The sequence below is a fragment of the Poecilia reticulata genome, linkage group LG14, assembly GCF_000633615.1.
Source record: "Poecilia reticulata strain Guanapo linkage group LG14, Guppy_female_1.0+MT, whole genome shotgun sequence".
NCBI lineage: Eukaryota > Metazoa > Chordata > Actinopteri > Cyprinodontiformes > Poeciliidae > Poecilia > Poecilia reticulata.
This window is the reverse complement of record NC_024344.1, coordinates 24,768,604-24,795,801: the sequence shown is the minus strand read 5'-3', so window position 1 is coordinate 24,795,801 and position 27,198 is coordinate 24,768,604. Positions and strand designations below refer to the sequence as shown.

General features: G+C 37.7%; 1 protein-coding gene across 2 annotated transcripts in view; it reads right to left on the bottom strand.

The window, feature by feature from the left end:
• Nucleotides 1–3,959: 3,959 nt before the first annotated feature.
• mcama (melanoma cell adhesion molecule a) overlaps nucleotides 3,960–27,198 on the bottom strand; it is a 58,517-nt gene continuing 35,278 nt past the window's right edge. The window contains exons 2-16 of one of the 2 annotated variants that reach the window (XM_008428553.2): nucleotides 20,514–20,647; nucleotides 19,767–19,995; nucleotides 19,583–19,653; nucleotides 18,967–19,054; nucleotides 17,612–17,791; nucleotides 14,284–14,411; nucleotides 13,258–13,402; nucleotides 12,762–12,877; nucleotides 12,211–12,352; nucleotides 11,882–12,012; nucleotides 11,460–11,601; nucleotides 9,508–9,543; nucleotides 6,298–6,427; nucleotides 5,510–5,639; nucleotides 3,960–4,709 (exon numbers count right to left, since the gene is read on the bottom strand). In XM_008428553.2, the coding sequence (XP_008426775.1) occupies nucleotides 4,707–4,709; nucleotides 5,510–5,639; nucleotides 6,298–6,427; nucleotides 9,508–9,543; nucleotides 11,460–11,601; nucleotides 11,882–12,012; nucleotides 12,211–12,352; nucleotides 12,762–12,877; nucleotides 13,258–13,402; nucleotides 14,284–14,411; nucleotides 17,612–17,791; nucleotides 18,967–19,054; nucleotides 19,583–19,653; nucleotides 19,767–19,995; nucleotides 20,514–20,647 (1,805 nt within the window). In that variant the 3' untranslated portion in view covers nucleotides 3,960–4,706. The remainder of the gene's footprint in view (nucleotides 4,710–5,509; nucleotides 5,640–6,297; nucleotides 6,428–9,507; nucleotides 9,544–11,459; nucleotides 11,602–11,881; nucleotides 12,013–12,210; nucleotides 12,353–12,761; nucleotides 12,878–13,257; nucleotides 13,403–14,283; nucleotides 14,412–17,611; nucleotides 17,792–18,966; nucleotides 19,055–19,582; nucleotides 19,654–19,766; nucleotides 19,996–20,513; nucleotides 20,648–27,198) is intronic. The other variant, XM_008428554.2, reaches the window with a different exon arrangement.

Below are 27,198 nucleotides of genomic sequence, written 5' to 3'. Positions count from 1 at the left end.
TCATCCTTTCTTCTGTTTGGAGCAGATGTGTTTCATCTGCAAGGCTTCATGGGTAGTGGCTCAGATTATCAGCAATTTATTGTTTATTTATTCTTTTTTTTTTGTGAATTTAAAAATTGCTCAACAGAAAATTTTTAGAAAAAATAACTTGAAAAAAGACTTAAATTTACTTCTATTGTATATTATTTTTCAAATGCCATAGTAGCATCTTTATTAAGGTGGAGAAAAACTGATTTATAAAGCTTTGAACTTGTTCTCAGGTGTGTGAATCCTCTAGTATAAATTGAGCCTCTGGGATCTGAAGATTTCTAGGTGGCGCCAGAGCACAAACGTCACACATTTAATTTTTTTGTGAAAAGGAGAAAAGTCCAGGTTTCCAGTCTGTTTTACTGAACTCACGCCATTGTTTGTAAAATTAGATTTAATGTCGAGCAGAAACTCACTAAGGATGTTTTCTTGTGACCCCTGCTGGTCGTTGGGAAGAATGCAGATTTTACATATACATTTTGCAAATCTGTGGGTCAGATTTGAAACTGTTTTAGAGATTTTAAAAGGTCAAAATGTACTTTTTCCCCACTGCAAAGCAATATAAATGGAGTAAAAAGTGAATGTCGGTACAAAGAAGGTATTTAAATGGGAAAAATTACATCACAGTAGCTGCGTTTCCATCGACCATGTAATTAATTGGAATACGAAAATTAAATTTACTAAATGGAGCTACCCCAATTTAAAAAGAAACAGATGTTTTTCGGTCAAGAATTTATGGATTCTCACCGTATCAAAATTAAGGTGTTGTGAAAATTTGAAATGGAAAAACTTTTCGCATCACACGAGTCACATGATCAGTAACCAGATGTTACTGCTGGCAGAAAAGACAAAGAAGACAACAGGAAGTTGTTGGAGGATGATGGATGCTTTTTGCCTTTCTTTAATGGAAACACAGCAACTGCGAAATTGTTTTTTGATATTAGCAGAATATTAACAGTGTTTTGCGTATACTTGTAATGGAAACGCAGCTACTGTTATAAGCCTCTTTTATCTGCTGTGAAAAAGTATTTACACCCGTATGGATTTTGTTCAGTTTCTTGTCAAAGCCGTCATCAGTGATGATGTCAGACAAAGAAAACCAGAGAATGAAAAATTCAGTTTTCATTTATTAAAGAAAAACTGATTTGTCATTAAGCTTTTTTTTTTTTCCTGAATTCTGCAGGATAAATACATCAGTAAATAAAATTTATAGGTTAAATGTTCTGAAATCCTTGGTAAGAATACTTCCTGATATAAAATTGTGTAAGCAGAGGGTGGCTGAAGTGTCCTTTTCTCTACACTGAGGTTTAAACTGGTTTTAGTGGGAGAAGGTGAATTATTGTGCCTCCTGTCAGTCACAGAACTGGGCGAATCGCTCCATTTCCGTCTGGACTCTCCTCTCCCCCTCATGTTGTCGTTTCACTCCACATCTGAACTCTGAGAGCAGAACCATCAGTGACTTGGTGTCGGTTCCCGTCTGCTGACTTCTCTCTGTGACTGTGTGTGTTGGTTTACCCAGTTAACTGGCCTTCGTCAAATGGAACTTGCCTACTAAAAACTCGTCGCTTTATTACCTGTATAGATACGATTTTATTTATTGTCTTTTTAATATCCTCTGCATTCATTGTGCCGCCATGTTTTCATGCCTAAGCCATTAAGATTTTTAATTAAACTGTATTTTTCTTTAACCTTTGGTGCGTGTGGTTTGTTCAACAGATATTTAATGTATGCTTTTGTGCCTCATTGCAAACCTGGAAAATGGTGCGTTCAGGGACCAGTCCGTTCACTTATTTCTATTTTTGGTTATAAAATAACAATAAGAGTATAAAAAATAAATTATTTTCTGCTTTGGGATATTAATTGTAAAGGCCAACCGAGTAAAGTCACCTCTGTTTATTGTAACAACCTCTGAGGTTATATGATTTTATTTTGGTAACTTGTTTGAGAATGTTTCTATGGTAATGGAACACAATTCTACCCTCAATACAGAAAAAGGATAAAAAGTCAACTTTAGCTTCAGTTGATAAGGAAGCAAGGTTAGTAACTAGGATGAAAGTATATTTGAGTAACTTGAAACTTCTGTGATTTTTAACTGGATTATTTGTTCTTGCCTAGCTCTTACATTCATTATTGAACTAACAGTGCTGGCCGTCTAAACTGAAATTAGTGGAAATAAACTGTTTCATACTTGAAAGGCAAAAACAAGATCTACAAAACAACTTGTATAAATTCAATGCCATTATTCCACGACAAGTAAAATCTACAGAAAACCTACTTCATACTTCCATAAAAACTACATTGTACATGGTACAAAAATGATCTAAAAACATCTTGTGCTGTGGTCTAATATTTGTCCTGCTGATATTCTCTTTGGACCTAAAGAGGAACAATCCAGAGTCAGCATGCAGCTTCAGTTGTTACAGCTAGACACTAATGATCAGGCCTGACCGACTCAGATCTGAACCTTCAGAGTCACATAAAGACAATTACAAAGTCGGTCTTCTGTCACCTGAAACAGAACCAAACATGGAGAACCAACATTCAGTTTATTAAACAGAAGCCGAACGTTTCCTTTCCCCTCACAAGTCCATAAGCTACCAGGAGGTCACATATCTGAGCAGAAAATGTAAAACAAAACTCGATCTGAACCGTTTTATGCCTTTAAACCCTCTGAGCTGCTTCATCTCGGTCGTTATTGAGCCGTCGTCACCTGGAGGCCTGCAGGCTCTGCGCCGAGCGGCTGAACTCAACGTTTGTTTTGCAGCTTTAAATTCTTTGCAGATGTGTTTTCTGTCCAGGAAGGAAATCTGAGCTACCGTTCGGAGTGCTTCCCAGTTTGCGCTGACAGCGGTTTGGAAGCGCTCACTTCTACACAGACACACACACACACACACACACTAGACACTCGAAAGCTCTGCAGAAACAAGTCAAGGCCTTTTCTTTAGGTGGAACTTTTATTTGGCATCTTGTAAAAAAACAAAAAACAAGCATCAAAAGAATCACATGTTGAGCATTAAATTTACAGACATGTAGGAAAGATAATCAGTTTCAAACTCTGTTTTCTCACCACTGAACAAATAAAGATTCACGGATCCAACCAGAAATCTGTTCAAACACTGACGGCATCGCTTCTCGTCATTCAGCGAGACATAAAAAAAAATGAAAAACTGAAAATACTTCACTACGAATTTAAATGTTGCAAGTCATCAGGGCAGTGTAGCACTCTTGGCAGCAAAAGAACCCTTTCAAAATAAAATACACAGTGAGAAATATTCACAACGCCAGCCTTTAGAAGGAACCCAGCAGTATTTTTTTGCATGTTTTCTTTGCCTGTTTTAGATTAAACCTCAGTTTGTGGTTCCATCCACTATAATTACATCCGACTCGCAGAGCGGCACGACCGCTTTCCTGAAATATGAAGCCGTCAGCTAAGAAGAAGAAGGTTTAAACATAAGAAGGTTTTTTTTACTTGTTTTCTAAAGTGGACATCTTAAATCTTTCCTTGTTTGTTTTATGAAATATATCAAATAAAAAAGTTTGGGGAAAAAATTTTTGAAATCCAAACTTTAAATTGGTAAATAATAATAAAAAAATATCTTGTGGTTGGGTCAGCTTTTTGACGTTAGTGTAAACTAGGATTGAATTTAAATTTGTCAAAATTAGATGAACTTCTCTAAATTTAAATTAACCTAATTAAATGAATTATGATAGAGACATTTAAGATGAAAAATTTAACCATTTAAGATGGATTTTATAAAAGAACAAAAAATCTTTCTTTTGTTTCCAAACACTTCAGATAAAGGAAACCATGAACCTTCTTGTGTTTATCACAGTGATCTCTCTGTATAAAAGCATCGTCAGTCCAAACTGTTGTGGTATGAAACATGCAAAAACACATGGGACCTTCAGGCTCTGACCAATCAGTGGCAATACAGAGAAAAACAGTTTCAAAATAATAAAATAAATTCAGTGTTTGATGTAAAAAATAAAAAAACAGGCACAGCAGATGTGTAACTTTGACCTGTTTGAGCTTCAGGAGGTCTAGCAGGTCTCTAACCTAAGCATATTTACAAACAGTACAAGAACGTGACAGCAGTTTGGTAAAGATGGCCGCCAGTGAAATAATCACTGGCGGTCCTGCAGAGCAGAAAATAAAATAAGCTGTTTTGGTCGAATGTAGGAGGAGTTTTTACAACGTTTGGTCTCCATCAAGTCCTGCTTCAAATCTCACCTGGACACTAAAGTAAAAACTATAGAAAACATGCACACGAGCCAGACGCTGCTGTGAAATGGAAATCTGAGCCAAAATATCTTAAATAACAAAATATATATAATATTTACACTTTCATAAAAAAAGAAGGATGATTCACCATCGTACAAACACTAAACAACAGCAAACAGCTGAAAACTAATGAGGGAACTGAATGCTGAAGCAAAGACTCATTCAGAAGGTACAAATCTGTACAAACACACCTGGGAAATGTGTGTTCTGTGTGTGTGCGTGCGTGTGTGTGGGAAAACCTGCTGAATACTGCTGAGAACAAAAAATGAAGGGAGGAACAGGGAGGGAGCGTCCAGACAGGGAGGAGGTCAGTGGGAACGTTCAGGGTCTCCTCCGGGCCAATAACCTCCGTCCGGATACTGCGACCCGCTGCGGCTCCACACGACCTTCAGAAGTTTTACTGCACAGACGGAAGAGAAAGTGAGATTTACTCAAATCATTCAGGAGAGGTCAACTCCACAAGACTCAGACGAGATCCCAAACATTTAAAACAACAGCTTTCACTCAGAAGCACGTTTTCACGACGGATTATTGAGCAAAGAAAGAAAGAAAGTGGCAACAGAGGAGTACATTTCCACTAAAAAAACTGAATTTTTTTTATTGAAATGTTGGAATTGTTTGATTTACAATAAAACACTTCTGACATTCTTGCAGGTTGAAAAGTGATAAACTAGCAAGAACAAAATTGAGTTTTTCATGATTAAAAGCAAAAATTTACAATATTAAAAGTTCTATTTTCTTGTATTAACTTGTAATATGCTATTTTCAGTCATGATGATGTTATGTTGATTGTTGCTATGGTTTCTCAGTTCTGTTTTTTCTCTCTTTCTGTAGGTGTAAAAGCAGACTGTTGACTTGTATTCTCTATCCGTTTTTCACTCTTCTACTCTGATCTCCTTCCCCTTGAAACCTTTTCCTCCTCCTTCCTCTGTTTCTTTTCCGTCTCTTTCACATTTGAAATAAACCCAACGCAATTTCTAGTAAAGTTTTATATCTATAAAATAAAGTGGCGACACTTCCAATATTCTCTAATGTTGAAAAGTCGTCCATTTACGAGAATAAAAAAAGTCATACGTTACATTACTAAACTCTGATTTTCTCGTGTAATTTTCAGTGATGTAGTTTTTATTGCTACAGATGTTTGTTGCTATGGTTTCTCGGTTTTGCTTTTCCTCTCTTTCTGCAGGTGTATTCACTCACCACAACAGTTACCTGGTCATTGGGACCTTTCTTCTCTCCGTTCACGGCTTTTAGCAGCACAGCATCCTCGCTCTTTGGGTTGTTCTTCATCTCCACAACGATGTCGTCTTTGGTGGGCTTCTCTTTGGTGCTGCCCGGATGAACACAGACATTATGAACTGGTGCTATAGACACGTTGAAACATGACATCACACGCACAAGATCCCAAAAAACTGCTCACCAACGACGACAATCATTGGTTTTAGCGGCCAAGTTGTTAACATAATGGGCTAAATCTTAAATGTATGTGTGATATATAAAAGGAAAAAGGGAAACAGTGCTTTGTTAATATTTGTCAAAACTATAACAACTAAAAAACAATGCCAGGAAAACCTTTTCATAAAAAAAGCGAATGCAAGGGAAGTAGGTCAGCTATGCTAGCTTGACTATGACAAGCATCTCCATGTAGACGTGCTGTGGAATTTCGAGTGAATTGGTTGGTAAACACCAAATCTGAAAAGCCGAACTGAGTTAACACTTTGTTTCTCTGCTTTAAAGCTGGGTGGTTTAAAGCTCTTACCTGTACCTTTGTAAAGGTAGGAGCTAAATAAGTGTGTAAATACAACTGGGATCTATTTTGTGCGTCTCCATGCGAACTGGGAATGGTTGCTCAACTTTAGTTCACACACAAGCTGGGAAATTTCTGGCTTTTGCCAACAAATGCAATTTTTGAGGGTTCTATGCAGAAAAATAAAGATGTGATTGAAATTTTGTGCAGCAGAATGAGTAGAGGGCGAGACGGTACTCACATCTCCTGCTTTCCTGAACGTCCACAGGGGATCTTTCCCTTCTTATGCAGGAAGTAGACAACGCTTCCCAGGAAGGCGAGGAGCAGCAAACACAGTATGATCACCACTATGATCACCCCGCTGCCTTCAACTGCACACAGAAGCAGACATGTGCTGTCAAGGTTTATGTTCAGATTTTATTTATTTGTCTAAATAATCACAAACGGGTTCGTTTTTTTTACAACAAAAACAGACTGTATATTTACCACTCAAACTTTCAGAAAAAGAATTTGTTCTAATGGGTCTTAAGTGATGGTTTGTTTTTTGTTCATTTGGTTTCTGGTGTGAAGGTTCACACTGGTGCACAAGGTTTTAAAAAGCTAGAAGTCCTACAGATGACAGAACATGAAGGACTGTGTGGAGCTAAGAGTGCCACCCCCACATGTTGCTGACAGCCTCTAAGCTCAATGTTGAAAAACTGCCACAAAGAGCAGAAAGTTAGTACCTTAGATCTCCATAGCAACTATTAGACATGATCTACAGTGTTGTAAAAAAAAAAAAAAAGAAAAGTTATGTTCTCTTACAGATTAAATGTTTCAACTTTCAGTTTAAAATTATGATTTTACATTTTGAATGAACAAAAATTATGTGAAAAAGGTTATTATTAACCGATTAACCACAAGTAAGTCGGTTCTGCAGGTGTGTTGCTACAAAGTTTCCGCTCATAGATCAGGCAGGGACTCACATCATGCAGTTAATGCAGAAAACATGCAGAAAAATACAGAAACATTTCAGAGAAGAGCAAGAATCACCAGAGACAATGAAGCAGATGGAGGAGAAGAAGAAGAAGGTGAAACATGTCGAACTGAAAGCACTCACAGAATTTTGTTTTAAAAAACCTTATTTTTCATATTTGCCTGTTCAAAAATAAACTAAGCACACAATATTTTAACGAAGCAAGCAGATTTATGCATCTCCATCACCGCATGAGCGGATAAATCGAATTTATGCCATTGTTTAGTTGTGGCCCAGAACCGCACCAAGTCATTCAGAAGGCCACAAATGGCCCCCGGGCCACGCTTTGGACACCCCTCATGTTTAACCCTGTAAGGCCCAGTGTTGCAATATTACAAAATCTCTATTTCAAACAAACCAGATATGCAAATGTTGACTTTTCTTCTGTGTTTTCAGCCAAACTTAAAGACTGAACAATATTGTTCTGTCTTGGAAGGAAATTTGATTGGAAATTTGAAAATAAAATTCCCCCAACAGGGTCAAAAAATAACCAAACTTTAACCAAATTTTTTCAAAAAGTAAAATATTTTCACGTTTTTGGTTTATTAAGTTTAAAGCATGTGCACGTCTGTAATCTTATGAGTTGCAACAACATTTAAATTTCCTTTTTGGATCAATAAAGTATTTTTGAATTTGAAAAGAATGCTAAATAATTTAATGTTATAATTAATGTTACATTTTTATAACAGAGTAGTGTGGCCAGGCTAAGAAAAAATGTTTTTTTACAAATAAAGTCAAAATATTATGAGAATAAAGTCATAATATGCCAAAAAAAGCTGTAATAATAAAGTTGTCTGCCAATAAAGTCAAATTAATAGAAGAAAATTCATAATATTAAGAGAATAAAGAAGTAATTTTATGATAAATTCAACCAAAAATAATTAAATAATAAATTAAAATAAGGAATGTTGAACATCAGTTTTATGAATAAATACTCGATCTTTAAACACATCAGATTATTAATAGTATCAGAACTTTAAGACCATCATCAAAATGCCTATTTAGAAGAAAGAATCATAAACTAATATCAGATCTTCAATGAGAAGCTTTGGTCTCATTAAAACAACTTCTTTCTATTATTTTTACAGCTTTCTTCTGGTGATATTGAGTCTTTATTCTGCTGTTATGACCTTATCATCTTCATATTCTGACTTTATTCTCATATTTAAAAAAAAAAATTTTAGTCTGACCTTAATATAGGTATTGTAAGGTTTTCATAAAACCTTACAAAAACAAAATACATTTGAAAACATATTTTTATCTCCAAGCTGCTCCTACAAAACAATCTAAAGGGTTGAACTTTTTTTATGTGTTTCTATGTCCAGGTTTTCCACGGTCAATATAAACATGATTTTTTTTCACCCATCTAAACCAGAAGAAGCTTCAGTCTTTGATATTCTGCAAATAAACCAAACTACATTCCTACAAGTTAAATATAAACCAATTGGTGCAACTGCAATTTAGCAACACTGCTCCAGACTTTATAAGGAAGTTTTATGCTCAGAGAAACTATTTTGAAAGCAACACAAGAAAAAAAATCAGTATTGCAGCAAATAGCTCTGGATGTTGAATCACTCTGTGCAGACTCCTTGAATTGTTCTAGTAAAACCTAACAAGAAAAAAAACTCTTAATATATTTCTTCTAGAATCTGTCCCTCACTTCACTTATCAATCATAAATGGACTCCATCAGTTTTTAACTAAGTGAACAGTTGCCTTCCAATATAATAGGATTAGTCTTTAAATGTACTGACTCAATAAAAAGTGAGAGAAACATTTAACCTTTTATTGCACCAAGTGTTGATGATGTAATTTATTCTGACTGCATTAGTTTAGAATAGCCGTAAACAAAAAGAAAAGCAGTAAAAAGTTGTTTGGGAACATTCTGGACCAGATTTTTCCCTCTGTTGTTTTTATGTCAGACTCCATGTTTTCCCCCAGAGTCCAGCAAAGATTTAACGATACGAACTAACAGCCCAGATTAAGTCAGAAAACTGCCTGATAATTGCAACCCCCTCAAAGTTGAAGTGTAAATTAACCCGGTATGTTAAACCAACCATAAAACACGATTAATGTCTAGCTGTCTTTTTCCACATTGCTGATTTTTGTTTACTTAAAAAATTCTGGCATAAACAAATAATATTTTATAGCTGCAGCGTGTTGGATCCGAGTATCTGGGATTTGCTGGCGTTAAGATTTTTTTTTTTTTTTTAACGCTAAAAATCAAACAGAATATTTAAAAACACCCAAGGGCTAACTCAAAGATGTGCCAGTAAGCTAAAGACAGTCTTGGGGTGGAATGCCTGTAAATAATGCATGGCCTACTGCAGGCCTGCATTGTCACATACGGATGTTGGTGAAAAGCGTAACATTGAGAGGAAAGCGTTTGAGCTGGAAATCTGCAACATTGGAGACTGCAGGGCGGTAATCGTCTTACCGGGAGAGAAGGGAGCAGTACGGGTGACCCTGGGAACTGTGGACGAGTAAAACAACACTCAGAGTGGGAAGAAGTTCACGTCCACCAACGTTAATCCAACACATAAACACACACATCCTTTAAAATTAGTGCAAACCTGCTTTTACTGTGTTAAACATTTGGTCAAAGAGCAAACTGCGATCATTTATCAGCTGGTTGTTGTTAAAGATGCAACAAGAATTCGGCTGGTGACCAGAATTGGTCGGTTTTCGTCTTGGCCTGCTCTGAAACTGAAAAATCGTATCAGTGTCTGATCAGTGAACACACCATAAGCAAGTGTAAAAAATTTTTTTTGTAATGCTTTATTTTAAAGTTAGAGGCCCATGAACAAAGCATGTCCAAACCCAACTTGACAGTGATGCCCATGATACATTGCAGCGTGACGTCACCTGCTCAAGGTCCCACCCCAGCTCCCTGCTGGAGGGCTAAAAACTGCTCGCCGGTGATAGCATTGGTTTTAGCTGTTAAGTTGTCAATATATATCTAAATGTGCACATAACATATGAAAAAAATGGACACTATTATTTGCTGCTACTGTCAACACTACAACTAGATATCAAGGTATCACATTTCAGAGGCTACTAAAAAGTTTAAATTAAATAAACAATAGCGAGGGACAGGGAAGTAGGTCAGCTTTCCTAGCTGGACTTTGACAACCTTAACATGTAGATGTGGAATAAATCATGAGACGTGAATTCAGACAAAGTCAAAGATTTGATCAAATCAACGAACACATTAGAAAGGAGAAGTTTTGGGTGTTTTCTAAGTTAGCTATTTACAACTTTTGTATATATTGATATGAACCCTAACTAGCCTAAATTAGCTTGACTTCAACAAGTAGAAACCATGACAATGCTGGCATATACAACTAGAAAAACAATCAAAGTCCCTTCCCTCGACACTCCCGTCTCTCACTAACTGACTCGAGGTGAGAGGGATTTGAAAGAGTCCAGTGTTTTTTCAATCTAATTATCAAAAACGTTTGGACACAGATAGACTCTCCAATTCTAAGGAAAGTCAAAAAATTTGAAAAAAATGCCTTGAATTTGTAAGTAAATTTGACCCAAATTTGGATGTAATAAAAAACACAAAGACCACATACAGTCATTTGAATTTTTATATGTGTTCGTCTTGGGAATCTTTTCTTCAAATTGCTGGAGGGGCAAAATGAGCCAAGAGTCGACTGCAGCGGATACCTGGCAGGTTGAATGAACTACAGCAAAAGAGCTCCGCTTTATTCTTCAGAGTTTCCAACATCTAATGTGGATCATGCTGGATTAAGAAAACCTGACATCATTTTTAACCAAAAGGGTTGGATTAAAGAACTATGTGTCGATTCATGCAGGTCATGAGACATTACTCCACAATGCCAGATAAATCATCTAAATGTAGGGGAGGGTTCATCAATGGTTGTGTCTTGTCAGTTCAAACTTTTTCAGCTTTGGCAAATAAAAAACACAGATCCCAGTATTTCCAAAACTGAGCAGGAATCCTATTTTCATTTTCCACAGGTGTTTTATTTTAATCAATATCAGCCCATAATAACACAATAACAGAAGTAAACATCCTCAAACCTTTGTTTCAAATGTCTAATTCAAAAAAATGAATCAAACAAATTTGATAGTATTGCATAATTTGTCTTTTAAGCTAAAATGAATGAGTCAGACTTAAAAACTTTATTAAACACTCTTTAGTGAATTTATCTTGTGAGAAATATTATTTAATGTCTAGAATTTCTTTAGCAAATCAAACAATAAATTTAACATCTTAAGGTTGAACAACAACTCGGTTTTAATGGGCTAAATTAGGAGGAAGAAAAACAGCTGTGACTCATTCATCAAACAATTTCCAAATTTTAAATCAGATAATTTAACTTGCATGTTGTTCAATATACATAAGAAAGAGACGCTTACTGGCTTTGATGCTGAAGACCTTGACCTCAGTGCCCTGGTTGTTGGACGCGTTACAAACGGCGCTGACGTCCGAGTTGATCTTGACCGACACCATGCTGTGAGTCATGTGGTCGTTTGCTTTGCTCATCACTTCTTGCCAGTTCTACAGAGAAAGAGACATTTTTATTTATGCAAAAGTTATCGACATCTCTCTTAAAAAATGGACAAACTGAATCTAACTAAAGGTTTCATGAAAACAAATCCAGCACGTCTCTTTTTTAAAACTTCCAAAGCAAATGTTCATATATTTGTCTTTATTTAGTGCTGCCTTTACCAACTGTTAGACTCCAGCCAAAGGATAGTTTTATCAGAAGCATTGTCGAGTTTGTATACAATGCAATAGTTGGATGCACAGTTGGATGTATGGTTGGATGAACAGTTACCTGGCTGCCTGTGATGCTCCAGGTGATGCTGGGCAGTGGATGCCCGCGGGCCTCACAGCTCAGGTTCAGCGTGTGGCCGGCCACTTCCTCCAGCTGGACCTCGTCCTCCATGCCGGCCAACTGAGGCCCGCCTGGAGGAACAGCCACCACAAACATTCACCAGATCCAGTTCTAGTAAACATTCACCAACATGCTGCAATATACCCTTAAAAACACTTCACCCTATTTCATTTACGTCTTCATAACCCTGAACGTCCTCTAGAAACTATCAGAACTCAAAGCTCTGACCTTAAAAGGTAACAGGAAGTTAGCAGCAGCAGCTCACTGACCTTGGACGATGATGTTAACCGAGCCGTTGGTGTGCAGGGAGGGCAGAGAGGGAACGGTCACCTCGCAAACGTACCGTCCACTCGTCTCGTAGGTGGCATCATTCAGGTGCAGCGTGTTGCCATGACCCACCTGCTTCCCTTCCTAAACAAACCCATAGCAAACATCCAGACACAACCCCAAGGTCAGCGACGCCACCAGAACGCCAGAACATCATCACAATGGTCAATTCACTAACAGCACTAACTTTATGGCCACAACAATCAGGGGGAAGACTGCTGATTGGACAGCTGTCAAGTGAGCTAAAGAATGTCCTTGTATCCAAACATGTTCATGGAAAGTTTAGTGGAAGGCAAAAGTGCATAAGCAACAGGGAATAACTGCAGTGTTGAGAGTTTTATAAAAGCCCATTCAAGAGTTTATGGGAAATTTAGTCCAGCCAAAGTACTTGGCCACTCAGAAATCCCTGTATCCTAGCACATTGATGGAAGGTTTTGTTGAAGGAAAAACTGCACAAGCAACAGGTAATAACTTCAAACTGAAATGAAGTTACCTTGTACCACATGGTTACAGTTTTCAGAGAGGACAGGGCGTTGCACGATGCCACCAGATTTTCACCTTTGTCCATATACTCCAACTCTTTTGGAACCACAACAGCCGGGTCCAAATCTGAAATGGGACATGACACACATGCGTGCACACATGAACACACACACTCACAAGAACACAATGTCAGAAATGCCCAAGTTTGTTTTTTTTTTATTCTGAGCTCAATCTCCTAGAAAATGTTCGACTTTTCAAACTTGAAAATGTCCTTATTTATTCCAGAAAATGTCTAACTTTCCAGATTTAGCTATTTGGAAGAATGCTGGATATCACATTTCTACACAAAGATGTTTTACGCCTCACAGAACAAAACCTAAAATATCCCATCGTCAGCCAGCCCTGAATCAGAAATTGAACTCCAACGTCTCTAAATACTAAAGTACAGAATAATTCTGCAGAAATGCAGTTCGGTGTGCAGGCGTGTCGTATGTTTTCCTACGTACAATGCACCGTGAGCGTGACCTCTTCTTTGATCTCTGTTTGTCCAGCAGAGTCCAGCACACGGCACTGGTAGATGCCGCTGTCTTTCCGGGACACAGACGGCAGAATCAGGACATCACCTCTGCTCTCCAGCGGCGCATCCGGCTCCTGAAAATGAAACTGCATTTAGTTTCCAAGGGAGAGGGGAGATGGTGCCTCAGGTGAGAGGCACATACACCCATGATTGACAATGCTAAGACCCACCTCCTGTAACACTCAGAATTTTAGAAATAACTTAATGATTTTATATTTAACACAGAAAAAAAAACCCACCACTTAGCAGGGTATCAAAAAATTGGGTTAAACTCTTGTTGTTCCTCTCCACGGAAATCTTTAGTAAAAGGCGAAAGATTTATACGATTTGAAGAGAAACAAGAGCCCATGACCTGCTAATGCTGTAGGTGCCTCATTTCTCCTGTCATCATACCCACTTCACTGACGGCGCTATTTGACTGAGCAACATAAAAACTCAAAAACTTAAATATCTCACTCTGGTTGTTTCTAATTAGCACTGGCAGTACTGGGAGCTTGATTTTTTTCACAGATTATCTGTCTCATACCACACCGCCACGACATGGTGACAGTTTTTAACAAATATATATAAAAAATATTTTTTGCATACTGCAGCTTTAAGCCTGAATATATTTCTAAAATGTGTTGTTTCCACCACATGTTCCCTTTCTTCAAATTACTCTGTCTGACCAAGTCTGCCAACCGGCTGATTAGGAAACGCTCATCCTGCAGTCAGCTGAGCCTTTGTGTTCTCCAGAGACACAATGAATGTGTGTCTGACGTGGGAACGAGCCCTGCTCGACAACATGGCCTCCGGTCTCAGACCCGGTCTGGATCTGTCCTCACAGACCCTCCACGCTCGTGTCTGCACAGGACGCTGAGAGTGCTGCATTTCAAAAACACTCTCTGCGCGTCTCTTGTGTGTCACTCACTCGCTCTCGGGGGATGCAGGGTGAGAAAAGACGCTCCATTCTTACTTGTTCCTTGCTGAAAATGAAGATCGGCGGGGGGTTGCCGTCACCCTGGCAACGCAGCTCTACGGTATCCCCCTCTTTGACCAAGCCCTGCGGCGAATCCTTCCACAGCTCCATCATGGTGGTGGGGTCTGCACACACGAACGCACGCACACACACGCACACACACGCACACACACGCACACAAAGAAAAAAACTAAATTAGGCAGGCTTATTCACCATGCTGGTAAAGTCACTTCGCAAGATCATTTCCATAATGCTGACAGATCCAGTCTGGCTATTTACAAAACTGTTTCAACAATAACTAGAGGAAGTTTTATTTGATACAGCTGAACCTGCAGATTGGGTTTACTGGCAAAATATGTAAATGATCTGATGTTCATAAAAAACAAAAACCCAACTGGAACAACACAGTCAACATTACAAATGACTTCTCCAAATTAAAACTCAAAAAGCCACTTTTAAAGAGTGATTTTAGATTATATTAGATATTAAAATGCTGAATAAGTTAATAGTAATGTTGAAATTTACAATATAGTCAGATAAAAAAAGGGTGATACACTGTGTGTGGAGCCTAAAACAGCTCATTCTGAAAGCTTAAAATAGTGAACAGACTAAATGTTACAGTGTATCACCATGTGCTCAAATCACACTGGGCACCATTTTATATCTGTGACTGATTTGTGAATCTCAACCTTACTATTAACTTACTTAAGTTGTAATATTGAACATAGAATGAGCACCCCACTAATCTGCAGGGTATTAAACAATTGGGTTAAACTCTTGCTGTTCCTCTCCACGGAAATCAAAGGCAAAAGATTTATACAATATGAAGATAAACAAGAGTGCATGACCTGCTAATGCTGTAGGTGCCTCATTTCTCCTGTCACCATACCCACTTCACTGACGGTGCTATTTGACTATAGCAATGCATTGTGGGAACCAAAAAGCTGGCCACATCTATGTTTTTTAACCACTTTATTTGAAGATTTGAATTTAATATGAGTTTCCACATCATTTCCCTGTGGGATCAGTAAAGTATTTTTGAATTTGAATGAATTCTAGATATGAAAATTATGCACGCTTTTATGCAATGTAGCAAAGCACTTTGCAACTATTTTTAGCAACTTTTCAGATTCCACTAGTGACTTTTTACAAAACAGTGACCATCAACAAATCTAGTGACTTTTTCCTGTTTTGTGGCTTTTATGGCGACAACACTCTGCTTTGTCCTGAATGAAAACTAAGTCCTAGGGAGATAAATTTGGGCCATAAAGTTTGTTCAAAAGGAAAAAATATATAAAAAGTTTTGAAAATGTAAAAAATACTCATAACTAGTTTTAAGATTCAATGTTTGTTTTTTTCAGTCTCAAAATTGTTGGTCCTGTTGAAATATTATCGATACTCTATGAGCATGTGATGTGGGAAAAATATATTGATACATTTTCACAGCATTTTCAGTCTGTCTTTAGCATTTCTCATGCTCTCAAAGTTAAGTAAAAAATATTTCTTCATTGCACATGTAACATATATAAAAGGATGTCTATGAAACAAGAAAAGTTGACTTGATTGATTCTTAAGGCATTTTAATATACCAGAGATATTGTAAGAACTGTAATACTCAGAATTTTAGTGATAACTTTGTTTTCATATTTAACACAAAGAATACCCCACTAACCAGCAGGGTATCAAAAATTGGGTTTAACTCTTGTTGTTCCTCTCCACGGAACTCTTTAGTAAAAGGCGAAAGATTTATACGAATTGAAGAGAAACAAGAGTGCATGACCTGCAGGTAGTATTAGGTGCCCCATTTCTCCTGTCACCATACCCACTTCACTGATGGTGCTATCCCCTCTGCTGTTCAATGTGGTGCTCCTTTTATTGTTCAATATTAAAATACAGTGAGACTTGGAACATTGTGTTATTTTATGATTTCAGTGCATTGTCTGTGTAAAGCCTTAACACCTCATTCTAAAACTACGCACAACAAAGCAGATTGAAATCTCTTTATTTAGGAATAATTTCCTGCAAGTGGTGTGCAGGGGTAAAGTTCAGCCCACATATTGAGGCCTTAGTCCTCAACGAGGCCATCGAATGTTGCTGCATGTCTGAACGACCAAATCTTTGTGCTGAACAAAAACTGAGTGCTATGGACTTAAATTGGGGCCATAAAGTTTGTTCATAAGAATAACATTTGAAACTAAAACAAACAAAAAAAATTAAAACTTTACATTTATTTTAAAACTGGAAAAAGTTTGAAACTGAAAGTGTAAAAAAAAAACTGCCACTGGAAAAAACTTTTGAAATGGAAAAAAATATATATTTAAAAAGACTTTAAACTGGTAAAAAAAATAGAGGCGTGGCCAGCTTTTCGGTGCCCATAAAGTATTATTCAGTCGAATAGCACCGTCAGTGACGTAGGTATGGTGAAAGGAGAAATGGGACATCTACCCATTAGCAGGTCATGCACTCTTGTTTCTCTTCAATTTGTATAAATATTTCACCTTTTATTAAAGATTTACATGGAGAGGAACAACAAGAGTATAACCCAAGTTTTTAATACCCTGTTGTTCAGTAGGGTGTTCATTTCATGTTCAATGTTAAAACTCAAGTAAGTTAATTTTCTTTTTTCTGCACTCTTCTGGTGTTTTTGGGTGGAGTTGTTGCTAGTTTGCCAGGACTGTTTATCTTACACCCAAAGGTGTAATTATTTTAATCTAGATGTATTTTCTGTCCTTGAATTTTAACTAAGATTCATTTTTAAGATTGATGGAGAAGCTTTGTAAAATATTCAGATTTTAACAAACTCAGCAAACAGACAAATCAGAAAGGGATGAAGAGATTTTAAATCTGAACGTCTAACCTCTGTGCACCAGTTTTCCTCCATTTTCCAGGCGTTTTCCCCAGCACTGCGGATTTACTGGCTTTAGCATTTCCATCGTGGGCGTTTTTATGAATATTCCACTCACAATGTACAAGTTCAATTACATTAGCATCTTTTACAGCTGAATGCAAAACAATAAACTCCCTAGGAGAAGCAAGCGAACTGCAAGTCAAATAAAAAAAAAAGTATGGTTTGATGTGAAAATACTGAAATTAGCAACAGAACTGGAAACAATACAGAACAGCAAGGAAACTGTTTATCTAACTGCAAAGCCTGGAAGCATTGAGCCAAACTAATTAAAGCGTTGTCAGGCAATTATGGTGACAAAACTTGGAGACAATTACAGTCAAGAATCGAGGTGAAACAGACAGCATTAGACTTTAATTAGTGACTTACTGCTCTACTGCAGTAAGTCACTGCAGGTCAGTATAACCGTATGAAACTCACAGTGAACGGTGACATTGATGCTTTGGGACATCCTCGTCCTGATGGCTCCCGGGACAGAGAAGCTGACCTCACAGGAGAAATGGGAGTCCTTGTCCTCCTTCAGTATCCTGTACTCCAGGGTGCTCTGCACAGAGTAGAAGCCTCTGGGCTCCCGGGTCACCAGGATGATCACATTTACCTCTGGAACAGTGAAAACACAGCAAGAAACAATGTCAAAATGAAGTGTTTGAATCAGCTCATGTGAACTTCTGTGGTTGAAAATGTTAAAAGACCTGATTATTCAAGTAGTCAGCATCCTTTGGGTGTAAATGCTATTATGCTTTGTTGAACACGTTAATTACATATTTGCACACAATCAGTTTGAGATAATGAGATTTTATATGGTCAGTTCTGTCAATTTTGAGATGCTTTCAGAATGAGTTGTTTTAGGGCATCTTGTCATTTTAAATCCAAATAAGCTGCTGCTGGCCACAACTCCCAACACAACATTTAAACTCGCTTGTGAAAATAGCTGCAAACAGATACACAATTAGACAACCATACATACTTAAAAAGTAGAAGTGGAACTTCCAGAACAACCAATAACAATGCAGCAAGTGTCTTCTGGATGGTGTGTCAACAACTGAGCACTTGTCTTTTCCAGCAGCCATTGTGCAGCGCATAGAGCAGTAAAACCAGCTGACCAACTCGGCTTTGGTTGCTAGGTAACGGTGCTGGGCTTGGTTGGGGTTGCTAGATAACAGGGCAGTGATCATTTGATTGTGACTTAACAATCGGCAGTTTTCGAAGAAACTCATTTTCCACACACTAAAAATCTTTGAGTTGTTACCAGAAAATGGGTGGGTTGTTTGAATACTCTTTATAGACCCTGTAAAGGTTATCAAACATTTCCACATATTTTACCTTTATCAATACTTTTCTCACAATGACTATGACAATGAAAATAAGGAGCAGAACAACACAAGGTACTCTAAGCTACAATAGTTTCATATCTAGCAAAACGCATGTTTTTAGCCTACTTCATGTTGTCAGACATGTTTACAGGATTTCTTGATTCTACAGGTACTAACCTTTAGCAAGCAAAGTTAAACCAAGCTTTAGAAATATGTAAGTAATTACCATGCAAGTACTTTTTAAATACTTACCCATGAAGGACTGTACTTTTTCTAACAGGCTAACTGTGCTATCAGTACTGATATATAAATTATTTTGTGGGTATTTCTTATTTAAAAATTTTCAGCAAACCTGTTGCTAAGCCAGTGGTTAAACCTCACGTAAAACGATCACGTAATCACGTAAAATTTGATATAAATACTCTAAGATAAGGAGGAAAAGCCTCAGCATTCAAAACTTACGTCCTACTTGAGGCATCAGTGGCTCGTTATCCTTGTACCAGGTGATGTTGGGTTTAGGAAATCCTTTGCGAACCTCACATGACGCCACCTGGAAGGGTTTGTATAGAGTTTCAATCAGGGGTGAAAGTAGTTTTAAATTCTTGGGGGCTCTATGACAATGGAATATATATATTCCATTGGCAGATTATATATACAAAATTATTTCTTTGTAGCTCTTCTCCAAGTAGGCAAAATTTCTTGTCACAATTTACAACGACAGCAGGAGCAAATGTTTGTAAGTTACATTTAATTTTGCTTTTAAGATATTTTTAAGTCAAGTAAGATTTGAAATTTTAAACCTGATAGAATGAAGAAAAATCCTACTTAAATTAATGGTTTTAATATACCATTGTCAATCTAAACTTAATACTTAACCGGCTGCACAGTGAACCGATTGATTTTTTTTACAGCAGACAGCCGCTACCCTCTCTTGCAGGTACTGCGTACCCCTGCTAAATCTTTTTGGGGTACTCAGTACCCAACCGTACCCGCCTACCATCACCCCTGGTTTCATTTATCCAGATTTTTTTTTTAGGATTTTATTGCATTTGTTGACCTTCAGACTGAGTTGACCCACCTTAGATGGCATCATGTTGGTCACAGAAATCCCATTAGGGATGCCTTCAATTTCTGGAGCCTCTGGAGGAGCTGAAAAATGAGATATTTGGTCAATTATAACAGTTACGTTTGCAACTGAAGATGTTTAAGGTGTTTACATCTTCTATTAGGTTATACTTTGTCATTTTTGTGCGTTGTCTTACCAAAAACCCTGAGGTGAGTCTTGCGTTCGGCATTGCCAGCCTCCTGCCCGTTGACCTCGCAGAAGAACTCCTTCTCGTCAGAGAGCTGGATGTTTTGAATCAGGAGTGTGTTTCCTCTCTGGTCTGAGGTCACCTCCATGCGGTCGCTGTAGTCTGTGTTGTTGTCGACTATCTGCTGGTTGATGTCACTGTAGAAGATCCGCATCCGTGAGCCGTTTCCTGCAGATCTCTGAAGAGAAACCAGGTAGGAATAGTCAAGAGCCTTCCAGAGGCGTTCCATTCACGAAACAAAGAGACGGCAGAAAGAAGCCTTAAACTCATCTTGAGGACCAGAAACACATTCCGTCTGGAACCTTTGTATGCAAAAAAGAAACACATTTAACTGCGCTAAAATCTTTTAAGTGGTGTTCAAGGATTGTAGCCTTTTAAGGACAGATATAGTTTGAATAGAAGCTAACGCTTTAGCATTATGTTCCGCTAAATATTGTGTTGGTGATGCCCTTTAGAAAAAGTGGAACTAATGTTTATATTACTATTTTAGTGTCAGAGCAACTAACTTTTTAATTATCGTTGCCCACCACTGCTGCTGTGTTGTGATTAATCAGATAAATGTGAAAATTGTAGGCATCAACTCGCAATTCTCCATGGAACATTACAGCAATCTAAACCTTTATGCTACAAGTGAAGCAGAAACCATGACTGTTTCTGGAACAGCTAGTTCCAGACGGACACTGTCTGTTTACTCACCACAAACCACTGGATTATGACGAAGCTGGGCTCTTCGTTCACACCAGTGAAGCTGTAATGGCAGGGGATCTCAGCCGGGTCACCGAGGTACACCTCCAGGTTGTCATTCATAGTCAGTTCCACTTTGCCCCACACTGTAACACACATTTAAATGCACATAAATCAAGTGAAAAAGCCACAATTGCAATAAACCATGCATCCATTTCACAGCGACTGTGTTCTTTCTAACTAATTTTGACCTTTAGCTTTATTCTCAGTGCAGCGGGCTTGGCAGATCACTGTCCTCCCAAGCCGATCTGGAGACACGTTGGCACAAAGAAAGAAGAAAAAAAGGCTTCTTTTCTACATGGCATCATTTTCATCTTCCTTCTGCCTGACTGACTGCAGCCACAAAACCACATCTTGGCCAGAAAAATCGGTTCCCTTGGCATCATTTTGGGAATGCAGTTGAAGGAAGGCTGGCCAGTTCGACGCTGAGCTGTTGATTCAATGTGCCAAGAGCTTTTCAGCCATGTTGAACTTGGCAGCTGTTCTATTGGTCCATTCATGCAGTGACAAATAATAATAAAAAAAAGGATGACACCAAAAGAAAGTCATTTTTTCTCTTTAATCTGCTTTTGGGGATCTTAAAAGAATACCCCATTTTTTCTCCCATGTTCTCACACTGCTGCTAGGTGCTTTGTTATGTTCAGTGTAGTGTAACTTAATTTCCTCAACTCATTAGCAAGTGGGACTTTGTTCTCACGCTCATTCCTCATAGACATTACTATCATTAATTTGGGCCTTTTATTTATTTATTTGAACTGCATATGGTGTTTAAAAACATAGAAATAAAAATGCTGAAGTTTGAACTTCTTGTGAATTTTCACTAATACACACAGTAAAAATAATAAAAATAGGCTTAAATATATGGGAGTGCATCTCAATAAGTTAAAATGTCACATAAAGTTAGATTCTATGATTCAATTAAAGTAAAACTCATATATTTTTATATTCCTTCTACATTTACTTCTCAATTTAGAAAATTATGGCTTACAGTAAATAAAAACCCAAAATTCACTTTATCACAAAAAAAGAATGCTACATAAGAGTAATTAATAATGTATTAGACCAACATTAGACAGTGCTACATCCAAGCAGAGTAATGGAACGTTTAGTGGAAGAGACAAAAGGTGCATAATTCAACAACCAAGGAGAAACATGTTGACTGTTTAGCCACAAAGTCATAAAAACATGCTTGGTGAAGTTTAAAAACCTAAAAGATAAACTAGCTGTCAAGCATGGTGGTGGAATCAAAATGTGGGCCTCTTTATTCTTCTTTTGAGCTGAACATTTGACAGAAAAAATATTTGAAGTTTTCTTGGAAATTGTCTGAGTTTGAAAAGTTGAAGATTTGAAATATTTTAAACTAAAAAATTTCAAAGATTTTGCTAGAACATTTCTGAAATTAATATCAAAATGTGATGTTTTTCCAGCACCTTTCCGACTTCTTAAACTCAGAAATCTCCAAGTTCTTTCTAGGAAATTCATTTAAAAAATACAGAGTTCTTCCTTCTATTTTCTTCCGTATCTCCAATGACCCCAATAAGACGTAATATGAATATGAATCATATGAATGTAGGTCAATCAATCAGTCATTTGCATAGCATAGCAGCTCAAAGCGTGTTATATCATGAAAATATAAAAATATTATAAACACATCATACAGACAACAACTGTAAAAATCAGAAGCAGACATTTCAATTTGTCAAGTGTCATCATTAAAATCCTCAATACACATTTGGTCAAAGTTCCAGTTATTGTGGTCCAAAGTATTTTCACCCAGTAGCAGGAACTGTAACGTTTTGTTTTAAACAAACAGCTTTAAATGGTAAAGTAGGAACAGTCAGGCGGAGCTAAAGTTCAGGGTGCTCCTACATGTTTCCAGCGTTGGCTGAAGCAGACCATGCATGAAGGCGCTTTAGAAGTTCAGTTGCCACCCTGCTGCCTCCATTCAGCCTCCACCACCCCCAACCCTCTTCCTCTCTCTCCTCCTTTTCGTCACCACCAATAATTTCTCAACTCATTTTTTTTCATTTCTGTCCCGCCTGCCTCTGGCGGTGCTCACCCAACCATTTCTTTAAGGAAATGGGCACGCCATTGTTCCCCCACCTGGGTGGAAAAGACCTCCACCCCCCACCCAGCAGAGGTTAAAACCAGTTCACCTCGCCTCCAGTTTGTTGTTGTCGACTGCGATACAGATGATCTGAAAGGGCTTTGAGACAAGAAGGAGATTATGGAGGCTGAGGAAGACACAATGTCGCAGAAGTCAGTGTAAAAAACGTTGTGTCTCCTTGGGGCCATACTGCTAACTTTTCAGCTAATCCGATTAGCACTGGGGGGCTGCTGCGGATTTGGCTCCCAAAGCCAACCTGGGGCCGCTCTTATCTGTTCCTGTTGTGACTTAATGCAGCACCAACACACATGACCCATGATCTGCAGACCCTGACAACCAAAACTGCTGCCTGTCGGGGTGCTGGTGAATACATTTGAGTCTGTCTGCTGTCTGTGTCTGCGTGATACAGGGATAATTCATTCAGGGGTAAAGAAAAAGACTCCATTTTATTTTCTGTATTTCATGACAGAACCTGAAACCATTATAGTTAACTAAAACTAACAAAATAACTAAGACTGAAATTGAGAAAACACATAAAAACAGTAAATAATGAAATAAAGGGGGGAGGGGACTAGAACTAACTAGAACTCAATTGTGGGTTTTTAAAACTAAAACATATTGAGATTACACTTCGTTTTTCTGTTTACAAATCTATTTATTAGTTGATCAAACTGCTGTGAAATTGATTTTTTTTCCCCCACACAAGAAGTTTACGCTCCATACCCCTCCTGATGATGCTTACACTGGCACCACTAAAAATAAATACCCTCCTGGATTTGCTGCTTTGCAAATGCCAGCCAACAGTGTGTCAAGTAGCACTGCTGCTAAGTATTTCAGCTTCCCAAACTGTTTTTATATAGAGTATGTTAGACAGTGGTGAGCACACAGCTGCTAATGCGCTAACAGCGCAGCTAATTTTTGGTTTAGTTCGATAGCTAACTTTTTAAATATAAACAAACTAGATAAGTGCTTGGAAAATCCGTGAAAAGGCACATTTTCAGTAGATAATTTGGAGTCACATTCCACAGAAAAATCCATGAATACTGTGTTGCAAATTGGTTCTTCAATAAAGAATTTTTAAAATTTTTATTAATGACCTTCATAGCAGTTCAGCACCTTATTTACAACACCTAACTTTCTGGAGCGAAAGAAACCATTTGCATCTTGACCCAGAGAAACACTGGGACAATTTTCATCTCTGCAATCAAGTCTGACACTTCAAGGCCTTCACAAAGAGAGCAGAATAAAGGCAGATAATAACCTTTCAGTTGTTCCATTTAAGAGACAGACTCACACAATGCCCTCACACCACTAATCTGACAATAAAGAACCAAATGAGGGGGGCACTTCCAAGACAGCCTTTGCATACAGTTACTCATTATGCACCAAACAGGCAGACAATACCCTCAGATGCTAACTAAAGTGGTCACTATTACTGGATTTTCCCATTCCATTAAGGCTGTCAGCTTAGGTCTCCAGCAGATCTGCAGCTCAGCCTCTGATAAGAGTCCAAATCACCTCTGACACAACAAACCGGCCTCATTTACTCACACTAATCTCTCACAAGCTCCATGAGGCATGAAATTAGTCTGAATGCTTCTAAGAACATAAAAATGTCATCTTGGAAATGCTGTTTAATCCCTCATTTTCACTGTACGGATCAGGGTAATTGTTGGAGATTTGAGAAGAAATTAAAAAGGCGTGGACCGTTACAAAGTCACAGAACAAACGGTTTTAAATAAAGGGAAAACATGATTTTATAAAATGCCTTACATTTATTTATTCATTGCCTTTTAACCTTTCCACATTTTGTCATGTTGCAATCTGAAACTTTTATGTATTTTAATTGTATTTTATGTAAGTAAAATATGAATTTTATACATTTTACAACAATAAGAAACTGAAAAACGTTTTTAATATCTAGGAAACAAGTGTGAAACCGATCTTGTGTTCATCTACAAAGGTCTAAAAATCAGCCATTGCCCCCTTTCACTCTGCCATTAGAGAGGGCTGACTGACTGACCCGCCCAAAAGGTCCCGTCTGCACATATATGGTAAATAATAGTCACCTCACCAAAAAATAAAAAATAAAAATGTTTTGAATCCTGCAAAAAATTGAAAGTCAGGCCTTTAAAGATCAGTGATCGGCCTTAAAACTGCAATCGGTGCAAAAAATGACTAAAGTTTAAGAGCTATGAATACTTTTACAAGTTGCTTTAAAGTGAAAATTTCTTGGCAGGGATTTTGAGAGAAAATCAGCATTTTAAGGCCTACAAGAGGAAATATGTGAACAGATCAGCATTTTAAAAACTTCTAGTTCCTGCAGACCCAATCAGAAAGTTTTACACCGACACTAAGAGTCCCTCAGAGAGAGGAGGGTGTAAAAAGCCGACATGTAAGAGTGGATAACATGCAGGAGTGTTTCTCAATATGCTGCCCTGATGTGCTGCCGAACACCTGGGGGACTCCCACTACTGGCTGACATCAAAGGCCACACATACACACAGCCACACAGAAAACACACACTATGGGGATGAGAGCTCCTTGTCCACCTGATGTGCTTTCAGAAGCAGCATCTGGCACAAATCTCCTTGCAGCCGTTCCTGATGTGTGTGACAGTGAGGGGGCTGGAGTTCTTTTCTTTCACACACAGAAAGAGATAAGGAAGTGCTGCAAATCTCCTCAAAGATTTTATGTATCTGAGGACTCTTTTTTTTCAATGCAGCCGAGCATGTCAGGGATCCAGGTCAGAGCCTTCATCGGTCCTCCAAGGTCAATGAGGAGGTGAAAACTTTCAGCTCAAGACGCCCACAGAGAGAACAAGACTGGGATACTTTGATGGACAAAACATGGAGTCTGCAAACAGAACTGCAGTAGTACACTGCAAAAAAACTAAATCTTACCAAGTATTTTGTCTAGTTTCTTGTTCAAACATCTTAGTACACTTTAAGTAAGAAAAACTATCTAGGAGATTGCTTTAAGAAAGTAATTCTTTAATATTGATAATATTGGCAGATTATTTCACTTATACCAAGACATTTTTACCATGTTATAAGAGAAATAATCGTCCAGTGGAACTAATGCTTTTCCATCAATATTAAGGGATTATTGACTTAAATGCAGTTACTGTTTACAGTTTAGTGATGTAAATCAACCTGTCTGTTTCAAATGGGAATGTTTATCCAAGAATGTGTGTTTGTGGTGATGTGAGTGCTGTGCCATGCTGTTACAGCCATACAGTCACCTAAACATAGGTAATATGGTTTGTTTTTTACCATAATCTTTACTGTTGTAACAAACGTACAACAAAATATTGTGATAAAGCTTAAGGTCTGTATCACCCCCCACACACACCTATTCACCAGCTTATTTTTACATGTTTTGCCCTATAGAAAGCAGAACAAAATGGGTCAAATTCTGCACAATAGGAAATTTTATTTAAAGACTACTGAGTCTATGTCCTTTATTTTTAGCTTAAGTCCATTTATTATTGAGTGCAGAAGAGAATAATGCCTGATATTTTCATATGAATAACTGATTATGTTATTTTTTTATTTAAAGTAAATATGATTGTTGTCGATTTGCTAAGTTATATAAAATAGTATTTTTATTTTAAGATATCAATGAAATTGAAATAGTCATGTAATTTTAAGAGATTTGGGATATCTTCATATTTTCATTCTGAACTCAAGCAATATTTTTTTTTAAATTTAGAAACTTTTCTGAGATGCTTCACGTCATTTTAAATTCTGGAGAAAAAAAATAGCTGCAATCTCTGACTTTGAAAGAATCGCTAATCATTCCCTCTGCTTCGCAACTTCTTCTACAGCTGTGTAAATATTTCATCACTACACCCGGTGGGTGAGACTTCATTAAAGTAGCAGCACGAATGTTTTATTTATGCTTGTATCTGATGTTCAACAGTGAGCGTGGCGTGTTCCTCTGCGTCTACGACCCACCAATAAGGCCCCCTGCAGAGCTGCTGGGCTCTGGCATGCAGGTTGCTCTGCAGCTACAGGATGGATAATTAAAGGTCAATGGGCTAAACACTTCTTCATGGGGGAGTTCCTTTAGCTATCAGTGTAAAAAAACAAAAAAACAAAGAGTTAAATGGAGCTTGAAGGTAACAAAGCTCCCTGAAAGCTAGTATTGGAGTGATTGAGCTATGCATTACAGGGAAGTGCTGGAAATTTAAACATTAATGAAATGACATATTTGTTCTCCAACAACCCTAACAACTGCATGCATCATCTTTTACTCGAGTTACAGCAACATTAACTCAAACTGGCCTGGGAACAAGAATACATTTAGGTCAGTAACTCAGGAATTCCGGTAGCAATGCTTCAGTTTAAGAGGAAAACACTCAGTATAATTTTATTTGACTTCCATTTTAAAAATGAAACATTAGCTCAGGGACATGTAATGGGATTTTTGTTCACCGAATGGATTGGTATGCTTAGATAAAAGAAGGAGAATTATGCAGTTCATCTTGTTTACGTGCAGGGAGCATTTTTAATAAAACAAAACCTA